General features: G+C 46.5%; 1 protein-coding gene across 1 annotated transcript in view; it reads right to left on the reverse strand.

The window, feature by feature from the left end:
- Nucleotides 1-19,214, reverse strand: part of PLEKHH2 (pleckstrin homology, MyTH4 and FERM domain containing H2) — a 1,974,292-nt gene that overhangs the window by 705,514 nt on the left and 1,249,564 nt on the right. The window contains exon 19 of the mRNA XM_069608462.1: nucleotides 4,539-4,718. Coding sequence (XP_069464563.1) covers nucleotides 4,539-4,718 — 180 coding nt within the window. The remainder of the gene's footprint in view (nucleotides 1-4,538; nucleotides 4,719-19,214) is intronic.

Consider the following 19,214-nt stretch of genomic DNA (forward strand, 5'->3'; position numbering starts at 1 on the left):
CTCCATATAACTTCTCCAGGTAGTCCACAACCCACCGGAGCAAATGGGTTCCATCACAAAAAGGGATACGGTCCCGAACTTCATTAAAGTTGTCAGACATCTTTAAGATAAATTTGCTCCTTGGAAGAGGGGCATACTCCTGTGAGATTCCAGCACAGATGGCTGTAAGCAACAGCAAGGGCATTGGGGACCAAGGCTAAGGTCTCACCGCTCGAAGGTGGCGCACCAGCATGGAACTTTGTCCACTAGAGCTGTGAAAGAGCTTGCAGGCATGTAGTCATGCTCCAGAAAGGAGCCTCTGATGCCTTTCTCAAATGTGGTGTGTTCTGAGGGACAAGAGGCGTGGTGCTTGGAGGAGTCACTCACAGAGAGGGACCTCTTCCTGGGCTTCTGCTTCTTTTGCTCATCTTTTCAGAGCGGGTAACATTCATCTTTCCGTTCTTCCAACAACGCTCTCATGTGCTCCATGCCCAGAGACTTAAAGGGGCTCCTCATGTCATGCTTGTGCCAGTAGGTAAAATGTTTAGCTGCACAATCCCTATGGACCTTTGGAAGCATTAATTGACACAACCCACACTCTTTTGGCTTGTGGCCCTCCCCCAAGTAATACATGCAAATCCTTTGGGGGGGGTCTGTGAGAAACCAGAAGGTGTCTCACCCACTAGTCCCTGGGGATCTGTCATACAGGTGGCCAGGACACGCCCATCGCTTTTGGGTCCATTTCCTGTGGGTGGATCAGTGCGTGAGGATCACCTGGGTGAGGGGTCTTTGGGGATTGGGACACCGGATGGTGAGATGCTGTATCCCCTTCCCTATAACACCTTTACCCCATCCTACCAGGTAGGATATTTAGGAACTCTACCCCCCGCCCCTTTTTACACCACGAACACTTTCACACGGACAGCCCGCTATGAGAGAAAATAGACTAACACCCGAGCAGTATACCTGACGTGTCCCAATACAATGATCAGGCGAGGTCAGGCAATTACTGACCATCACACACACCTGGCTCATTAAGCTTCTCCACACGGATAAAAGGTCGAGCACGAGAGCACACTCTGAGCGAGGCAAAGCACAGAAGGAAACATCAATTGCAAGAAGGCAGCAGAACGAGAGAAGAAAGACAGCAAAACAAAAGGGGATTGCAAGGAGGGAAGTTCCATTGAGCTTTGCTTGATAAGGAACTGTTGCTATCAGAAACCTTGAGAATAGAAAGCATGAGACCAAGAAACCAGGCTGAAGAATCCTGCATTGTGTGTTGGAGATAGCCGCGGCCCTCCCGCACCAATAATCCAGGAGGGGAAAAGCGCTAGCCGCCGTGGAACCATCCTTGGCTCCAAGAACAAAGCAGCGTCAGTGAAGCAACACAGCTGCTGAGTTAGGGAGACCGATACAAGACCGGTCTGTGTTGAAGCCAAGTTGCAAGAAGCAACATTGTATGGCGAGCGCTGGAACGAACATTGTTAAAACGCGTGTGATAAGAGACGCAAGTGAAGTTGAACTGCTAATGAGTGATTGAACTGTAAAACCAAGATAAAATACCTTTGACAGAGTGGTCCGGCACTGCATGGGAGCTCAATCAAAGGGCTCTGTAAGGTATCCAGCTGAGAAGTGTCAATCGCGAAAGTGAGGAAAAGGTTATACCAAGAAGAGAACAAGCAATTGTGAATCAAAGTGCTCCTGGGACGGGTCACGCAAAATTCTGCGCACAGTCGAAAGTCTTCGATTTTGATGAGGTAGACAAATTTGGTCTGAGACCGGCAGAGGGGGACCTGGGTGAACAGTAAATCACCCGAAAAGTTGTACATGTGAAATCCTAAAATGAGAGGAACTTTAATGTTTGTTGTGTTGCATCATGCCCTCTGAAATAAGAGACTTTGAATGGTAAAAAGACTTTGGCACAGAAGGCCCTGATGTTAAGGTTTTGAACTACATCCTTGTGCTAGAGAAGCGAGAGTGTGTTAAGCTCAAGTGTGCCGCCTTGTCCCGTGCTGAAAACATGGGGTAGGGAAGGCAACGGCTTGAATATCCTGACATATCATTTCTTGAACACTTTTTTTTTGCACAACTTGTTTCCCCCACTATTTGTTTTTAGAAGGATTGGCAATAGGTTTATTAGTATAGGCCCTTTTATTCTGACAGACTCGACTAGGACTTTATTATTATTATTTGATGGTCACAGCTTGCTCCCATCTTTAGATTTAGGATAAGATAGGCGTTTTTCAAACTCAACTGAAGTTCAATAAACACCCTTGAACTGTGATCACTTGCATCTGTCTTACTGTTTGAAACCATGCCTTCCTTACAGGTCTGAGACAGACATCTGCTTTCTGCAATCCTATCAGGGCTTGACCCTGGAGGCCTTCATAGGGTTAGTCATTACACAGAAGAAGTGTTTTAGCAAGCGAAATGGCGTTCCTAAAGCGTACCGAGCATACAGAAAAAAAGGAGCTAATGTCATGGGGTGTGTCCACTTGATATACACTGGTCCAAATTGCTCATCTGGTGTGGCAGCGCATAACATCACAAAGTGAAGCCAGCACTGAGCCATGCTGTGTTTCCACCCACCCAGGGGTGAACAAATCCTGAAGTTCAGCTGGCATTAGAAAAAGAATATCAAAGATGAAGATTTTTTTTTATTAGTATTGTGCATTGGTTTAGCATGTAAAACTTTCACATGGCAACATTTATCAGTACAAAATAGTTGTAAAAATGTTTAGTTACAAAGGTAATATGTCAATAGTTTCGAATCTCGTGGATAAGAGAAGATGACAAATAAAAATAGTTAGAACATAAAAATACAGCCAAATGTATCGCAGTTTCAAGAATATAAATATATTTCTATAGACATTCAATAGGGTAGTTAATTGTGCTGATAAAGTTCACGTGTTATATTAGCAACCAAACTCATCTTTCAACCAGTCCGATATCTTTTACAAATCTTAAAACCTTGATTGTATTTCTAGCAGTTCTCCCTTCAAAACAACCTTGCCAATAATGCCAAGTTGCTAACCACACGTTCCTATATGGAGCATCCCCTCAACAGAGTAAGAATTTCACATAAAGCTGGACACTCGCTTGCTATGTGCCTTCTGTTATCCTTGAGCTCTAAGTTGCCACAATAGCGGCATGACGAATCTGTGGAAGGAAGGAATTCATGTCAAAGGCTTTCACATCCTCTGATCTGACAGATTTCTAGGGATGAATAGTCTGTGACCCTCCATAGACAAAAGGCTGTATCCTGGGATATACTGGGTGATGCTATCCTGAAGGTAGGCAGCGGTAGACCTCTGAATGCATTTTAAGGTGATGCAGAGAGCGAACGTTTAGCTGAATTTTCTACTTTGCTGTAAGTCACAGCAGGATCCTGTGAGCAGCTTGGACATGTTCACTTTCCCTAAGTTCACTAGTTGAAATTCCCTGCAAGACTGCATTAATATTGCCTAAGCGACAAGTTACTAAGTGTTGTAATAGAACTGCACACTTGTCCAGTGACATGAAGGGACATCACTCACGTAGCCACCTGATATTAAAATAGCACCCCTTCAAATGGCCTGGCCCTTTATTATCTATGACTAAGCATTTAACCCGAGGTGATAACTTGGCATACTTTCCAAAATTCAGGGGGGATTTGGGAAAGTGGGTCTGAGGGAAGATTCATTCTTCATGTTAGCTGGACATCTTCATCTTCTCCTGGCTAAGAGGAAGTCCACCCAGGCTGAGATGTCATCCAGAATTCGTAAATGTATGGTCAGACAGATTTAAAAGCAGTTGCATGTGCTGTATGGTAGCAAAACCGAGAGGTAAGCTTTATCTTCAACAAGAGCAGTTCTCAGATGGTGAAAATGGTTGCATGAGAAGCAACGCCCTTATGGTCAATTACACTTTTAAAAGGAAACTACATGAGAAAGGTTTACTGAGCCTCTACATGAGCATATAATCTCTTGGTGAGCATAGATTTATGTTAAGGTGTGACCTAGCAGCTACTGGCATGCCAATTACTGATGCCCAGAAGAACGTATACATGAGGTGTCTCTGGATGTTGGGAAGTTCAATTATACACCCAGTGGCGGGCAGGGTCATGTGGACAGAAACACACAGACAACAGTTTTTAAAATGTGGTGTTGTTGCTTAGCAGATATGAATTTCATGGCAAAATCCATTTGCTTTAGCTCTTCAAACCTCAGAAATCTGGTAGTTTCCTCTAGCAGATGCAGATGCAAATGCGTCACACAGGGTTGTCAAAGTTGAAATTTTAAAACGTGTATCACTGATTTGGAACCTCTCATTCCTGATCAGTTTGAAGGCACACATATTAAGTCACAATAAATGTTCATGACTCCTGAATCTTGTAACCAGTGAAGAACATCAATCTTGCCACGGACAGCATAACAAAATGCCCGCCATTTTTGTAAAAGTAGGTGACAGGCATGGGCAATGACGCAAATAAAATGTACATTTACTCTGTTGCACATTCACCAAACTGATAGTGAAGGTCCCGGAAAATGGGATCAGGTGTGAGAAGTGGTGCACAGTACCTGCACGGGTCCCGACTTGCTCTGCGGCTGACTTTGTCTGGTCTGTTTAACTAGCTGGCAGTACATTTCATTTTGTAATTCCGGGTGAGTGAGGCAGACCTGCAGGGCACTTTGGGCTAAGGATACGTGGTAGTCGATCGCAGGAGAGTCAACGGCAGCATTTATAAATAACTGGCAAGTCTGTAAGAAAAACAACAAAACATTCTAGTTGCCTAGTCATCGAGGTATCATTTTAAGTTGCTTGCCCCGTCATACAAAGTACCTCTTAATTCATAGTTGTTCAACAAAATAAGTCAAGTCTCACTCTGAAAAATAAACGGCACACATTGAAGAGAATACTACATACGTTGTATTTCCTACAGAACATGGTTTCTCGTTTCCTCGGCTCACTCAGATTCAGTGACGTGGACCCGGATACATTGAACATTCAATGTACATTAATGGTTCTATTTACGAATATGTCAAAAGACAAATACGCCCCACTACAATTCGAGTGAATGCATATTGGGCGTTAAATCTTGTAATTGAAAATAAATGTAAATATCGGACACAAGTGAAACACCATTTCGTTTACATTTTTTTTTTCACTAATTAGAATCATTGTGGACTTTCCAATTTCAGTAACCTAATCGAGATTGGTGAGAGTCACGCAGTGGCGTAAACCCAAAATGTGAATTACTTACCGGCAATCTTCTTTACACTGTCCCATCCAAGGGAAGAGTTCTAAACTGAAACTGGACATTGAAGGGGGTAAAGTGCTGAAACCTCTAATGGGGAGGGTGCACCAAAATATGGAAGTATGCCTCCTTCATATGAATGTCGCAAAACTCTAGTCCTAGAGTCTACAAACCTACCAGGAGTTTAGGCTAGCCATTGAATATGTAAATGGTTTCCCATTTGGATCCACTGGACACATGTTATGTCAGGAATATTGATGTCCGATAGTCTAAAAAAAACAGGTTTGTTTGTGGCCTTCAGGGATCAAAATTGAACACCCCTCCTCTAGCACTTTTGCTTCAAGAAACCTTTGTTGACAGATTATATGAATAATATTCTGGACGGTCTCCATCTTTAAGGGCTGGAATTTCATAGTTCAGTTGGCTCTCTTGAAGTCCATTAATTGGCTGGCACATCCTAGAGAGTTTCTGAACAAGAAAAGTATGGTGAATACCTTCAGTTATCATTCTGTAGGAGGAGCTTGTATTGCTACCCCTTTGAGAAGGCGATACAGACGTCTTGATCTGGGGATGGGGACCTTTCTCTTGACCTGAGGTGAGGCTTGAGCCGTGGCTTAAAAAAGCTACCTGAATCTGGAGACAGCCTGAGGAATTCAATGATATGAACTTTTCAGACCATTCACTATGCCCAATGTCCTAATGTCTGCAACCTTATTTTCCAGCAATGAAGAGCAGAAAAGGAGCTTTCCTACCACATGCAGCTGCAAAACCAACAGCCCCACCATCAAGTCTCTGCCATTGTCAGGAGGAAAAGGAGTCCCATCGCAAACTGTAGAGGGGAAGTTGTGTCTCTTGAAGTCAGTCTTGAGGTTATAAAAGGGGCAGCATATGAGTTTAGCTAGGGGCCTGTAGAGAAGCATTTAGGTCTGACTGACCTTCAACATCCTGTTTGCCAAGTTTCACAAAGTTTGGATCCGAAAGGTTTCTGACACCAAAAAGGGGAGCTTAAGGAGTACAAGTCTTTAGAAGGCCACTCCCTTCCAGAAAAAGAGCAAGAATTGTCTTCTCTCAGTCACTTTTGAGCTCGTTCCTATATAGGTGATCCAACTAACAGCTAACGTGGCATCCATAGACAACTACAGTTGATTTTCCCTCTTCTATTTTTAAATGACTTTTTTTCGAAATTTAAACTAATACAAGTAGCAACCAAGTTCAAAGGTGCATTTTTGGGCCTTATCATGAGTTGGGTGGTAATACAGCAAGGTGGAATTACCATTACCGCCACAGTGTCCAGAAGAATTACCGCTGTATTACAACTTGGCCAGAGGGCGCACACACCACTGGCGGTAAGGGTAATTCTGTCCACCGGAAATACTGCCGAAAATGAGTACCTGATGGTAAGTCTGCCCAGAATCCGCAGAATTACTGTTACTGTCGTAGATTTGGTGTTAATTACGCTGGTGGAATTACAACTGGCAGAATTACCGCCAGCGGAAATACCTTAATTGCCGGAATGGGAAGCAAAGTGATGGCCATCTTGAAAAGTACAATTAGCTTTAAATTGCCTATTTTCTGCTGCCATCCAGACACTTGGCACAATCATGTCACAGGAAAAGGGAAAGCCCAAGATACCTGTGATGAGGCTACGAAAGCAGAAGTTCACAGAGGCAGAACTCCAAGTGCTGGTAGAGCTTTAGGGGAGCTGCGAGAAACCAGAGGGTATTCTCCCGGGTAGCCCTCGAAAATCCCTTGTTCAGGTGGCCAGGGAAGTTCTGGCGCTCTCAGATCACAACCCTGGGGGTGGACAAGCGAGGGAGGATCACCTGGGTAGAGGAGTCCAGGGTTATGCTCAGGGGAATGCCCAAAGGGAGAACCATTATTATACCGAGAAAGAAGGTGAGGGGGGCGAAGTCCCTTAGGTTCTTCTTGGTTATTCCACTTCTACCTCCCTTCCACCCAAAGAAGCTCCCTTAATAAACTCCAATATCACCCCTACACCTCTGGTAAACCAGCTAGGAGCTCAAATCCTGTTACACTTGGAAACCTTCTCTCCCAGAATCCCTGTTTTCCTATGTCCTACCCAAATACTCCCAGTCATTTTCCTTCCCGTCTCTCTGATTATTATTTCCCGCACTTCCAACCTGCTCAGATAAAACACTACAGTTCCCACAATCCACTTGTTTATTTCATGATAAAAATCCTGGTCATATCGGTTGGCTTCACAAACCCTACGAATCTCACCCTTCTGAAGGTACCAAACAACCCAGGACGAAGAATATAATTTCTTGTGACAAAACCCCCTTTTCTGACAGAGACACTTTCTTACTCCATGTTATACGGCAGACTAACCCTAAAGCTGTTTACCTGACATGTCCCGACACAAGGGTCAGGCAGAGGCAGGCAATTACCCAGAATCACACACACCTGCCGACCCTTTCCTTTCCCCAGAGGGACAAAAGGTGGAGCACGAAAGCACAGAACGAGCATGGCAGACTGCATGACGAGACAGCTATCCAGGCACTGTAGATCAAGACTAGGAGAAAGGCGGCAAATAGCGAGAGGCTGACGAAGAAATATGCAACCTTGCCCTTTTCAACCCAGACCCGCGAAATCTCCGCAGAAGGAATCGTAAGATCGCAGAGAATAGCTGAAGTGTGTTGCAGCAGATGTCAACGGTACACGGAGCATGCCTACATTAATAAGCAGGACCGAGGGAGGCGCCTGCTACCATGGTACCGCCCTTGACTCCAGATATGCTGAAAAGCCAGGTGGTTCATCACAGCAGGTGAGTCGAGGGGAGAAGCGATAAAAACCGAACTGTGTTGAACGAAAGCCGCAAAATAGCAACATAATGGAAGTTCAAAATACTGATAGAATAAAGGGGAGTTCAGCTGCAGAGGGGTCCGGCACCATGTGGGTGCTTATTCGAGAGACTCTGGTCAATTCCCTATTAGTTGAAACTGCGAATACCAGAAGGCCTTATGAAGGCCGCAAAGCAACAGTCAAAGTGGCCTTATGAAGGCCAGAGACCTTTGTGAAAAGAGACTTGACCATCGAAGAGTCTGATAGCAGGTACAGAACTGTCGGCTCGTGCTGGAAAAGCTTGAGTGTGGACTGTGCTATGGAGACCCACCTGTCCCGTTCTGAAAACCTGGGGAAGGGAGACCCCTGGCAATCACATCCTGACTTATTATTTTTGAACACTTATTTCTTTATTAAAAACCCTACCCCACACTCTTTTTGTAATTAGCGTAAGGATTGGCAATAGGTTTTCCCTAGTATAGGCCCTTTTTTTCGACTCATGGTCGAAGCTTGCTCCCATCTTAGATCTAGGCTTAGGTTAGGCTTTTTTCCACCCTGCATTTATAGTTCAATAAACACCCTTGAACTGTGATCACTTGTGTCCGTCTTTTTTTTACTGTTGCCACCATGAGTTTCGTACAGAGCAGGCAGCTTAGGACCACTGGCCAGAAGAAGGCTTCCATCTGGGCCACCCTCAGGGACAAGGTGGTGGTAGTGGGAATTGTCACAACTGAGAGCAACATTAAATCAGCAAAGAGATGGTTCATGAATCTTTGGAATACTGCCAGAGCATTAGCAAGACCGAAAGGCATAACACGGTATTCATAGAGGCCAAAGGGCTTGCGGAACAGCGTCTTCCACTCATCGCCACTACTAATCCGCAGCAGATGATAAGCTGCTCTAAAATCTAATTTGGTGAATATAGTGACCTTTCGTACAGCCTCCAAAATGTCCGGTATCAGTGGGAGTGGGTATTTGTCCTTGACAGTGACTCAATTTAATCCTCTGTAATCTATGCAAGGCCGTAATTCAGCAGAATCTTTTTTAGGAATGAAGAATAATGAAGCCCCAACAGGAGATTTGGACTCCGTAATTCAGCCGTTTATTTTAGATTGGTTTGTAGATAAGTCTTCAAGGCATCTTTTTCTGGTTCAGATAAGGTATACATTCTACCAAATGGCACCTGGACATCGGGTAGCCGATCTATCGAACAATCCTCTGCCCTATCAGGAGGTAGTTCTTTATATTCATCTTCTAAGAATATCTGCTGATAGGGTTGGTATTCCTTGGGCAAAGTCTTAATCAAAGACACAGGGCCTCATTACAAGTTTGGTGGGCAGAAAGGCACCCGCAAGCACAACTCAGTTTGCCGGTCCGGGAACTACGGTACCGGCATGCTTACCGGTAACGTAGTTCCCGGACCTGCACACTTATAATGAGGCCCACAGTTTTTATTTCTGTGTAATCAAAATTACAATGGAAACCAACAGTTGCTTGACCCAGGCAGTTGGCTAAACAGTGTTCTGATGTCATGATTCCTGCCCCTCATGTCCCCAGCCCTCCAAGATGTCAGGCTGGAGCCAGGCCACTATCACCTACATGGCCCTCAAGGGCCTCTCCATCCCTCCAAAGACCCACTTGGAGTCAGACTTGGTGCTTGTGGCACCGGACTCACTCACTCCCATAGGATAACATTGGGGATTGTACTTGTAGTGCTGTAATGTTCACTACAAGCCGAATCCGGCAGTTAATCAGTCTTCATGCATTGCAACACAGAAAGCGTAGAATCTCCTACCTGGAATTAGAGGAACGACCAATTCGTATTTCCCGTGGTGTACCAGGTTTCAAGAAGAAAGGGTGGAAAGTTATATCCCAGTAGAAAATAGGAATCCGCCTGGCAAACCCTTCGGAGCCTAGTTAAATACTTGGCGACCGTGGAGAAACCAGGGAAACCCTCATGGGGGAGAAAACCCTATGGAGAGCTGCTGGGGAGCGTTGATACAGGCGAGGCGGACAGGAGGAAACTGAAGGGCCTCGATCCGATGGCAGCGTTATGTGTTGGTTAGATGCTGGAGAGGTATAAGGGTAAATACATGAGGGTCAAGAGAAAACAACACAATAAGGAACGGAGGTGAAGTTTGTAAGAACAGAGATTACCATTCACACATCTAGACGGGGAGTATTAGTAGATGTGGCGCCCGGGGATTCGAGCCCGTTCAAGAAGTACTCCTTAGTGTGAAAAGGGATTTTCTGGGAAGCAAGGATATCAAGTATTCAAGGATCAAGAAATACGGATGGTACAGATTTGAGAGTATGAGAAAAGAATTCTACCTTCGAGGGGAACACGGGATAATGTCGCGATGTGTCGCGTTCTGTGGGGACGTGGTTTAGTTGTTGCCGTGGCTTAGTGGTTGCCAAAGCGATAACTTCGATCCGCTGATCGTGTTCCGAATTCTAAGAACAAGTAGATGTAAGACTGAGAAAGAAACAAGAGACAGATAGAGAGAGAAAGGGAGGCAATGAGATTTAAAGGCTGGGCTGGCTATACTCACTGAGCGTCCGTATACTCCTAAGAGAGTAGCAACGCGCCGGTCTCCAGGACTTCCTTGTTGATATGCCGAAGAACGATCGACTTCCGCATCCTGCGTGGCTCGAGGCAGGAAAACAACTAGACCGTTGCTAGGGCTGCCGCGGTCATAACCCGGAGCGGCCATCTTGGAGTAGGTCGAAGAGGAATGCGGGGAAACAATGAGACCGTTGCTAGGGTTGCCGCGGTCATAATCCGGTGCGGCTTTCTTGGAACAGATAGGAGAGGAATGATTCGTCCTCACGAACATCACAAGTGCATTGATCGGGACAAGATGGATGCCCCCACATATTTCGGTTCCCAGAACTGCATGTGCGGTCTAGTCTTTTGGGTGTGGTTCAGCCCAGATACACCTGGGATACCCAGAGACTATTTAAGCAACACCCAGGCTGAGAAACATGCTTTGCGTTTTCTGCACCTGCAGCGTGACACTGACCGTGTTCGGATCGGTCTCCAGTAGGCCTGCATCTTTCTTCTGCGTTCAGCTCCTGCAAGAACAAGAACACCATTAGGAACAGCCTTACCTTGCGGCGCTTCTGCCCATCATTCATCGCTCCGTCTGTTCTGCGGGCATCTTCGGCGGTGTCATTCCCATCCCGGCACGCCGCTTCCTAAGGAAAAGGTAAAAGAACAGAGAAAAGGCATTTGTAAGCATTCTGCAAATCTTCGCTTATTTTTAAATACTGTATGAGCGAATCCCAGCCGCTCTGGGGAACTCTGTCTCCAGAACTTCTCATCCATCTGCAAGAGGGAAAAGACACTCCAGGTTAGCGTGGCAACATCTAGAGGCGCTGCATACCTCGCTTACCCACCACATTTGTTCTTCATAACCGGCATCCACGCTGAAAACGTTGTTGCACCTAAAAGACACAGAAAAAGAACTCAGTTCAATGCAAATACGAAAGGGGTGCATCGCGCATCACGCTCTCACTCACCTTTAGTGCTACTCATCTCAGCAGCGCGCCGCCATCCCCGGACGCCGGCCATCATCTAAGGAAGGAAAGGAAAGAAGTTAGAGAACTGTTCAAAAGACTCATTATACTTACCTGTCGGACTCTTGCCAGTGAAGTAACTAGGCAACAACGAGCCCGCATCAATCAACGCGCCCCTGCGCTGAAAGCAGGACGGGGAGCACACTATCCAAGAAAACAAGGTGAGCTGTGGATCAAAGGGAAGGGTTGGACCCTGGGGAAGAAGGGGTACAAGCACACAGAGACAATAGGGAGTTAAACTCTACCAATCCTGTTTTTCAGGCTCAGTCTCCAGTCAAATAGCCTCCAGGGAAGGGTTTGAGGTCGTAAGAGGTCAGAACAGGCTGAGTGACGTCCCCATGGATACTGTTAGGCAGAAACCTGTGCAGTTCCCTTTGGGAACAGTGCAAAAGATTTAGGACTACAGGTGTTAGCAGTAAACCCACTTGGTAGCAGTCTGTACCACCCAGATTTACCTGGTAGCTGTGGCTGAGCAGTCAGACTTCCCTCAAGAAGAGTTAGGCAGTATGCAAAGTATACACAATAGGTACTCAGACACAGTAGTACAAGCAAACACTGACCTTTGGTATCAAAGTATATAATTATTTATTTAAAAACACACTGTTTGAAACACTCCAGCACTCTTATTGTAAAACACTCTAAACACAGTTACTATTATAATATATACAACCCTTATTCCTTATCAGACAAGTCTTAGTTAACACCACTTATTTCCAGACAGAGGTGAGTGCTTAACTATAGATGGCACTCCAATAAGTTCATGAAGAAGGGAGGGAAAAAGACAGAATATGTGAAGATACACCACTCTAAGATTTAGGAACACTGTTAGCAAGGCAGAAGAGCAAAAGTCACTTGTGAGCCAAAGTCCATAGGCTGGGCCCACTCTTAGAGAGAGCAGAGCACAAATGCGCCCAAGATCACACAGTTACACTAGGCTTTGAAAGTCTTGCAGCGAGTTCGAAAAACTCAGAAAAGTTTAGCCAGGGTCTCCCAGGCTAACCCAGGTTCGAAAGCCGGGGGCTAAATCTACCCCGTACAGTCGGTGGCAAGGGAAGCCAGGAGGAACACGGTACCTTAAGTGGGAAGGATCCTCCAGCGGTGGCGGTTGTTCCTGGCAGCGGGTGCAAGTCTCGGCGTCGTCCAGGGGAAGAGAAGATCTCGAGTTGGAGGAAAGATGAAGGTCGTTGCACTGCCAGGGAAGAAACCAGCGGCGGAGTTTTCCGGTTAAAGGTATTACCCTTTATTTCGCGGTCGTGGTAAAACGTGGTATTCCGGTTGTTGGGGTGCTTGGCACAGGCAAGGCGGCCACGAGATGCGTCGGGAAGGCGAAAAGACGGTGAAACTGGTTATCCCCACCAGTCAAAGGAAGAAGACTCTCCGGCGGGAGATCTCCTCTGTCGTTGGGAAAAGTGGTGAGACGGTCCAGCAGGGCTCCACCGGTGGTGTTGTCGTGGCAGGTCGGCTCAGCTTCTCCCTCGTCGGATTCTTAGGTCCTGTGGCGACTTCTGAAGTTCCAGTCCCCAAAGCACTGCTTTTATGCAGAAAACCCCCATTCACTCAGCCTAGCTGTCACTCAAACATGCTAAGTGGTGAGCCGGCCGGCTCACCACTTGGGCCAATCAGGACGGAGTGAGACTTGAGTTGCCTAGGCAACTCAGTCCAGGGTGCCTAAATCCCCCTCCACCCCATCCTAAGTACCCCAGACAGAGTGGCACCACTTTGGAGGGCTTCTGTGGAGAAGCCCGCCAAAAATTGGAACAAAGGGCTCGACGTGGGTTGGAGTCACAGAAGAGAACCCAAACGCCATTTTAAAAATACCAACTAGAGAATTAATAATAATTAAATAAACCGGCGGTATGTTCGAGGCTATCGTAATTAAATAAATAAAGATAGTAGCCTCGAACAATGGGAAAATCCCATAGAGAAATATTTGCGGTTGAATATAAAAAGTAGTATCCATTGCCACCCGCCAAAACTCGATCAGGGGGGATGGAGACGTGCCCCCTCGACTAACAGACCCCGGGGCAATCGAATTGCCCCAGCCAGTACGTCCACAATATGATGGTTTGTACTGGTTCTGTTCAGAATTCAAGACTAGTAAAGTCAATGGTGACTTTACATGCCCTGGGAGACAGTAGTCAGTCCCAGGGTATGGAGTCTATACTGGGGGGTCACTATGACACCCCTGTGTTACTGCACTGAGGGTGCTGTGTAAAACACATCACAAAAACACATGAAACCCTATGGAGTAAAAGACCCCATAGCCCATTAAACACATCTAGAGTCAAAGGAACACACTCAAATCATGTCCAAGAGTGAGGGTAAGAGTCTCACTCTTGGCAGGAGAAAAAAAATAAACCCCAAAAATCCAGCAAAGCTGCTGGGGGACTCACTAGGTTAGGATATTCAGCCTAAACAGAGAATTCTCCCTAACAGATACCAGGTGAGCGTTACATCTGAACCCCAAAACAAGGTGCCTGCTGTCCAATTGATGTAGGGATTGTGTTGACGAAGCCAAGGTAAACTCGGAATAAGGGGATAATGAGCCACCTTAATAAAGTCAAATTGAATGGATTCAGAATGGGAGGCAAGTTTCATGATGAGTACCGAAGTGTGGTTCTTAATGGGTGCAGAACTTAAGGCTGTACCATCCACTCCGTCAACAGGAATCAGAACGGGCGTCAGTTCCCTCTTTAAATGATGTTGAGAAGCCCATTGATCGTCTATGAAATTCCCTGCAGCTCCACAGTCAATGAGTGCAGGTATATTAAGAATGTTCTTATTATGTATCTGTAGGTCCACTTTTAAGACCACCATGCAGGTTTCATGATGATGAAGTGCTTGGGAACTCAAAGCTTCTCCTCGTATCATAGTTCCCTTTAAGTATGCCAGGGTTCCATTGAATGCCTCATTGGATAAACGTAAGTGGAGCTCGCGCAATAACAAACTACCTTGTAGCCCCAGGGGAGCAAACGTATTTGGTTCCAAATTGAGCAGGTCTGCTAAGCCTCAGAATCGTGCTGCATCGTTTCTGGCGCATCCTTTTACAGAACGCTATGTGTTGCCATGGAAACGCTGGAGGCCATGGTATTCGCGTAGGTACTCAGGCCTACGGTCAGGTGACCAGTACTTAAGCCGCGCCACCGCACACGGCGGTGCTTCTGAATTTGTCTGTTATCAATGCTACGTACCTTGTACCTTGTGTTCTTGGCTCTTTGAATCCCCGGCCCGCCTTGTGACCTTCCTTGCTTCCTTCTTGTCTTTGCTCTCAAGTCTTACCTGCTCAAACTCGACCCGGAACGTCCACGGACTGCACTCGACTAAACCCTCACGTCTTGCCTGCTCATACCAGACCCGGAAAGTCCATGAACTGCAGTTATCTCATTTCACAAGTCTTACCTGCTCTTTGTTACAATCGGAAAACCCACAGACTGCATACATCTCATCTCTTGAGTCTTACATGTGTCATATCTTCTTTCTGGAACTGTCAAAGACACTTTTTGAACATTCAGGACTGTCGCGCATCGGTGCAAGGACCAAAGGACACCAGCGCAACGGCGCCCGGATCAATTAACTCTTTAGGGGTCCTTGTGCCGGCGGGTATAGAAAAACAAAACATTGTGTTTCCCGGACTGCCACTCCATTTTCAACTCTCCTGCAACACCTATCCAGGTCACTCATTTGGTAAGCACAAGACTATTTGTTTCTTACTTTCTTGCTATTTCTGTACTCCTGGTAACAGTTACTTTCCTTGTTTTCAGGGTACTCACCAATCTAACTTGGAACTATTCAGTTCCAGTCTGATTATCTTGTTTGTGAGTATCAGTTCAGTATCTTCCTTTGGAGAGTCCATTGCCTTAACGCACATGTTAACATCTGGTTAATTTTTCTTGCAGCCAGCTGTTGGAGTACCAGGGTGTACCATATTTTCAGGCAATACTCACTCAATCTGTCCTTTTGTACTCTTGAGGGGTATATTGCCAGAAAGCTTAAATTTGTTACGCTCACCTGGCTCCCACAGATGCATCGATCGGAACTGGACAGCTGCAGTCTCCACCAATGTGACACGTAGGGCCGAGATGACGGACTGGACTGGCCCACTTAGCTTTGTTTGCTTGGCCCGTAGGAATATTCTTCTGCAAATGGAGAAAGGGAATTAACCCCCCGTGGAGTTAAGCGTAAATCCCCCCACCCCCCTGCGGTTCTCCCCACAGATCGCCTTTGATGTCCCCTCTTATAGTCTCACCTGATGGTTTGAAAAGATGAGCTCTCCATCCTGCATTGAGCGCAGGGGCGCGTTGATAACCAGTTGCTTCACTGGCTCAAAGGAATTGGTGAGTTTCAGAACAATATTGACTAGGAGATTCCCGGCAAGATGCCGTAAGTATAAAGTTCGTAAGAGTTCAAATGCCTGAATTTCACTCTTGTCCGATTCCTTGAAGGTTGCAGCTTGACCCTAATGAAGAGTTCCTCGTGGCAACCGGTAGTATTCTGGTAAGGATTCGTATTTTCCAACACAGTTCGATAAAATAATGTCAATATGTAACCTGTTGCTTTCTCCCTTATTCCGGCGCTGAGAGAAAGTATGAAGTCTTGGGGAATAATACCTCCGGCGGTAAAATCAGGTAAGTCTATTGTGGTGAGGAGGGTTCCCCTTGTTAGTCCCTTTGTTTCACCTTGCTGTCCTTTTGTTTCCCCTTAGGGGCCGGGATTCGGCGAAGATGCAGTGGAAGCTGCGCCGACCCGTGAAGAGGAATAGTACCCCCGGTGGTAAAATCAGGTAAGTCTATGGGGGGGTAACTAATATTCCTCTGTGTATTCCCTTGGCTCACCTTGCTGTTCTTGTCTTCTCCTTAGGTGCCGGAGTGCGGCAGGAACATGCAGGAGGATGCAGTGGAATGTGAAGATGCTGCGAAGGCCGGTGAGTTCAGTGCGGCGCTGCAGCAGGCGAGGCGACGCGCATAAAATAACTTCTTTCTTCCAGTTCGAAGGCGCGATGGATCGGGAATTCAGGTAAGGATTAAAGGTATTGCTCTTGTTCTAACCTTTTCTCCTTCTTTCTCCTATTTTCTAGGAGCTCCAAACTCGAGGCGGGCGTAGCAGAAGGCTGGATGCAGACTTGCAGGCACGGTGAGCGTTACGCTGCTGGATGCAGAATAACGCGAAGCGTGTGCTGCTCTTCGGGCGTGGTTTAAATAGCCTCCAAAGTAGTCCCAGGTAAGTATTCCTCCCCAGCCCCGCCCGAGTAAAAAATAGTCCCTAAGTAAAGTAGTCCCTTCCAAGCCTCTTTTGGCTCTTGCAGCATGGTCTGCATCAGGTAAGTTTGCAGCATGGTCTGCATCAGGTACGTTTTAATCTATGAGCCTGGCGCCTATGGCGCCAGAAATGACTCTCCATATGAGCCTGGCGCCTTAGGCGCCATGACTGGACCCAAATAGCCCCTAGCAGGGGTTGTTGGGCTTGCTCAGGATAACTTGATGCCTGCTTCCGGGGTTGCTGGATGTGGTCTGGGTCCCCGGGGGTAGGCATCATGACAAAATTGCATCACGACGTGTCAAGCCACCACTACTACACTGAGCCCTTACAAAATGGAAGAGGCCGTTGACCATTTGGCGGCTCTATCCAAAGTGGTGGAAGACCTTAGGGCTGACATGACAGCCGCGCATGATGCAACTCAACGTCGTATTAACGAGTTACATGCTGGTCTGCAGTCAGGGGCTGGTGCATCTAGCCCTGGAGTGGATTCAACTTTAGGAAGGGCTCAATCAAGAACTGAGTCAAACCCAGTCTACATGGCAACACAGTTTCCATTAGCCCCTCCAGAAAGGTTCCTAGGGGATCCTAAAACCTTTCGAACATTCATTAATCAGTGCTGCTTACATTTCTTGTGTAGGCCTGCATCCTTCCCTGATGCTATTACTAAGGCAGCATTTGTTCTGTCTAACCTTGGGGGTACTGCTGCATTGTGGGCCAATCCCCTGCTGGAACAGAGTAGCCCTTTACTGTATGATTGTGAGGCTCTGATTACGGCTATGACCTGTGTGTTTGATACCAGATATAAGTCACAGGCAACGGACCTGGAGTTGCTTTCTTTACAACAGAAAAACAAATCCTTCTTGGAGTATTTGGCTAGGTTTAACCAGTTAGTTGCAGAAACAGATTGGTCTGACGAAAAGAAATCTGCTTTGTTTTACAAAGGTCTTTCGGAAGGCTTAAAGTATATTTTGGCAACAGTACCAGTGGTTCCTAGTAGTTTCCCAGAACTGGTTGACCTTGTGTTGCAAATCAATGCCCATAAGGCTGAATGAAAGGTGGAACAAAGAACCACCCTAACCGTTCCGATGCCAGTAACTCCCGTCTCAGTCTCCGAACCGATGCAAATTGGTGCCATTCGAGGTCCGCTCACTCCTTCAGAAAGGGAGCTTCGAAGGGTCAACCATGTATGCTTCTATTGTGGGTCATCAGGTCATTTCCTGAAACTTTGTCCTAAGAAACCTAAGAAGGCGGGAAACGCCAAAGCTCGACAATAGACGGGGTCCCTTTGTCGAGTCAAGCGGTGATGGACCCCAGATCCTTGGTTCCTTTTTCAGTCTTGGCTACTTTGTTTTCTACTCCTGAGACAACCCGGTCTGTGGAACCTATGATTGATTCAGGTGCTACTGGAAATTAAGTGGATGCATAATTTGAACGTGATCATTCCATTCCATTGATTCCCAAGAAAACCCCAGAACTAGTTAATGCAGTGGATGGTACGTCTCTGATTTCTGGTTTGGTGACAGAACAAACCATTGATCTTATGTTATCGATTGGTGACAGTCATTCAGAGATCGTCCGTTTTGATGTTATTTCAGCTCCTCAACTTAAGCTGATTTCGGGGTTGCCATGGTTAATGAAACACAACCCTTCCATTGATTGGATGTCACATTCAGTCGAGTTTACCTCGGACCAATGGCAGGAGTCTTGTCATGCAGATACGGTTGAATTTGCAGATCCTAGTTCCAGGCCCCTAGATTCAGCCTTAACGGTTGGGGCTATTACTACAGTGCTCCTTCCAAAGGAATATGATTCTTTTAAGGACGTGTTTGATAAGAAGGCGGCGGAAAACCTACCTCTGCATCGCCCTTATGATTGCATGATAGACTTATTGGCAAAAGCCCGTATTCCTTCAGGAAGAATCTATTCGCTTACACAAAAGGAGGATGTAGTTGTAACGCTCACCTGACTCCCACGGAGGCGCTGGCCTGGTTCGCGCTGCTGTGACCTCTTCTAAGGTGATGCGCAGGGTTCAGAAGACGGACTGGAGCGGGCCCCCAAATCTGGCTTGTCTGGCTCGCAGAAGTATCCTTCTGTAGGCGAAAATACGGTATTAACTGTCTGCGGGGTAATGCAATCGGCCTCCCACTTTCCCCTCTCACCCTCCTCGAAACCCTTCTGTGATTCCCCATAGCGTCTCACCTTAGGGTCTGGAAGGACGAGCTCTCCATCCTGCTTCTGATGCAGGGGCGCGTTGGTATCCAGTTACTTCACTGGATTTTCGGATTGGTGAGAACCAAACTTGCTTGGCTTCCAGGTAAGTTTTTTGATAAGAGGTTCCCCTTGTGTCCATGCATTAATGTAC

The sequence above is a fragment of the Ambystoma mexicanum genome, chromosome 4q (assembly GCF_040938575.1).
Source record: "Ambystoma mexicanum isolate Mex_15411 chromosome 4q, UKY_AmexF1_1, whole genome shotgun sequence".
Classification (NCBI taxonomy): domain Eukaryota; kingdom Metazoa; phylum Chordata; class Amphibia; order Caudata; family Ambystomatidae; genus Ambystoma; species Ambystoma mexicanum.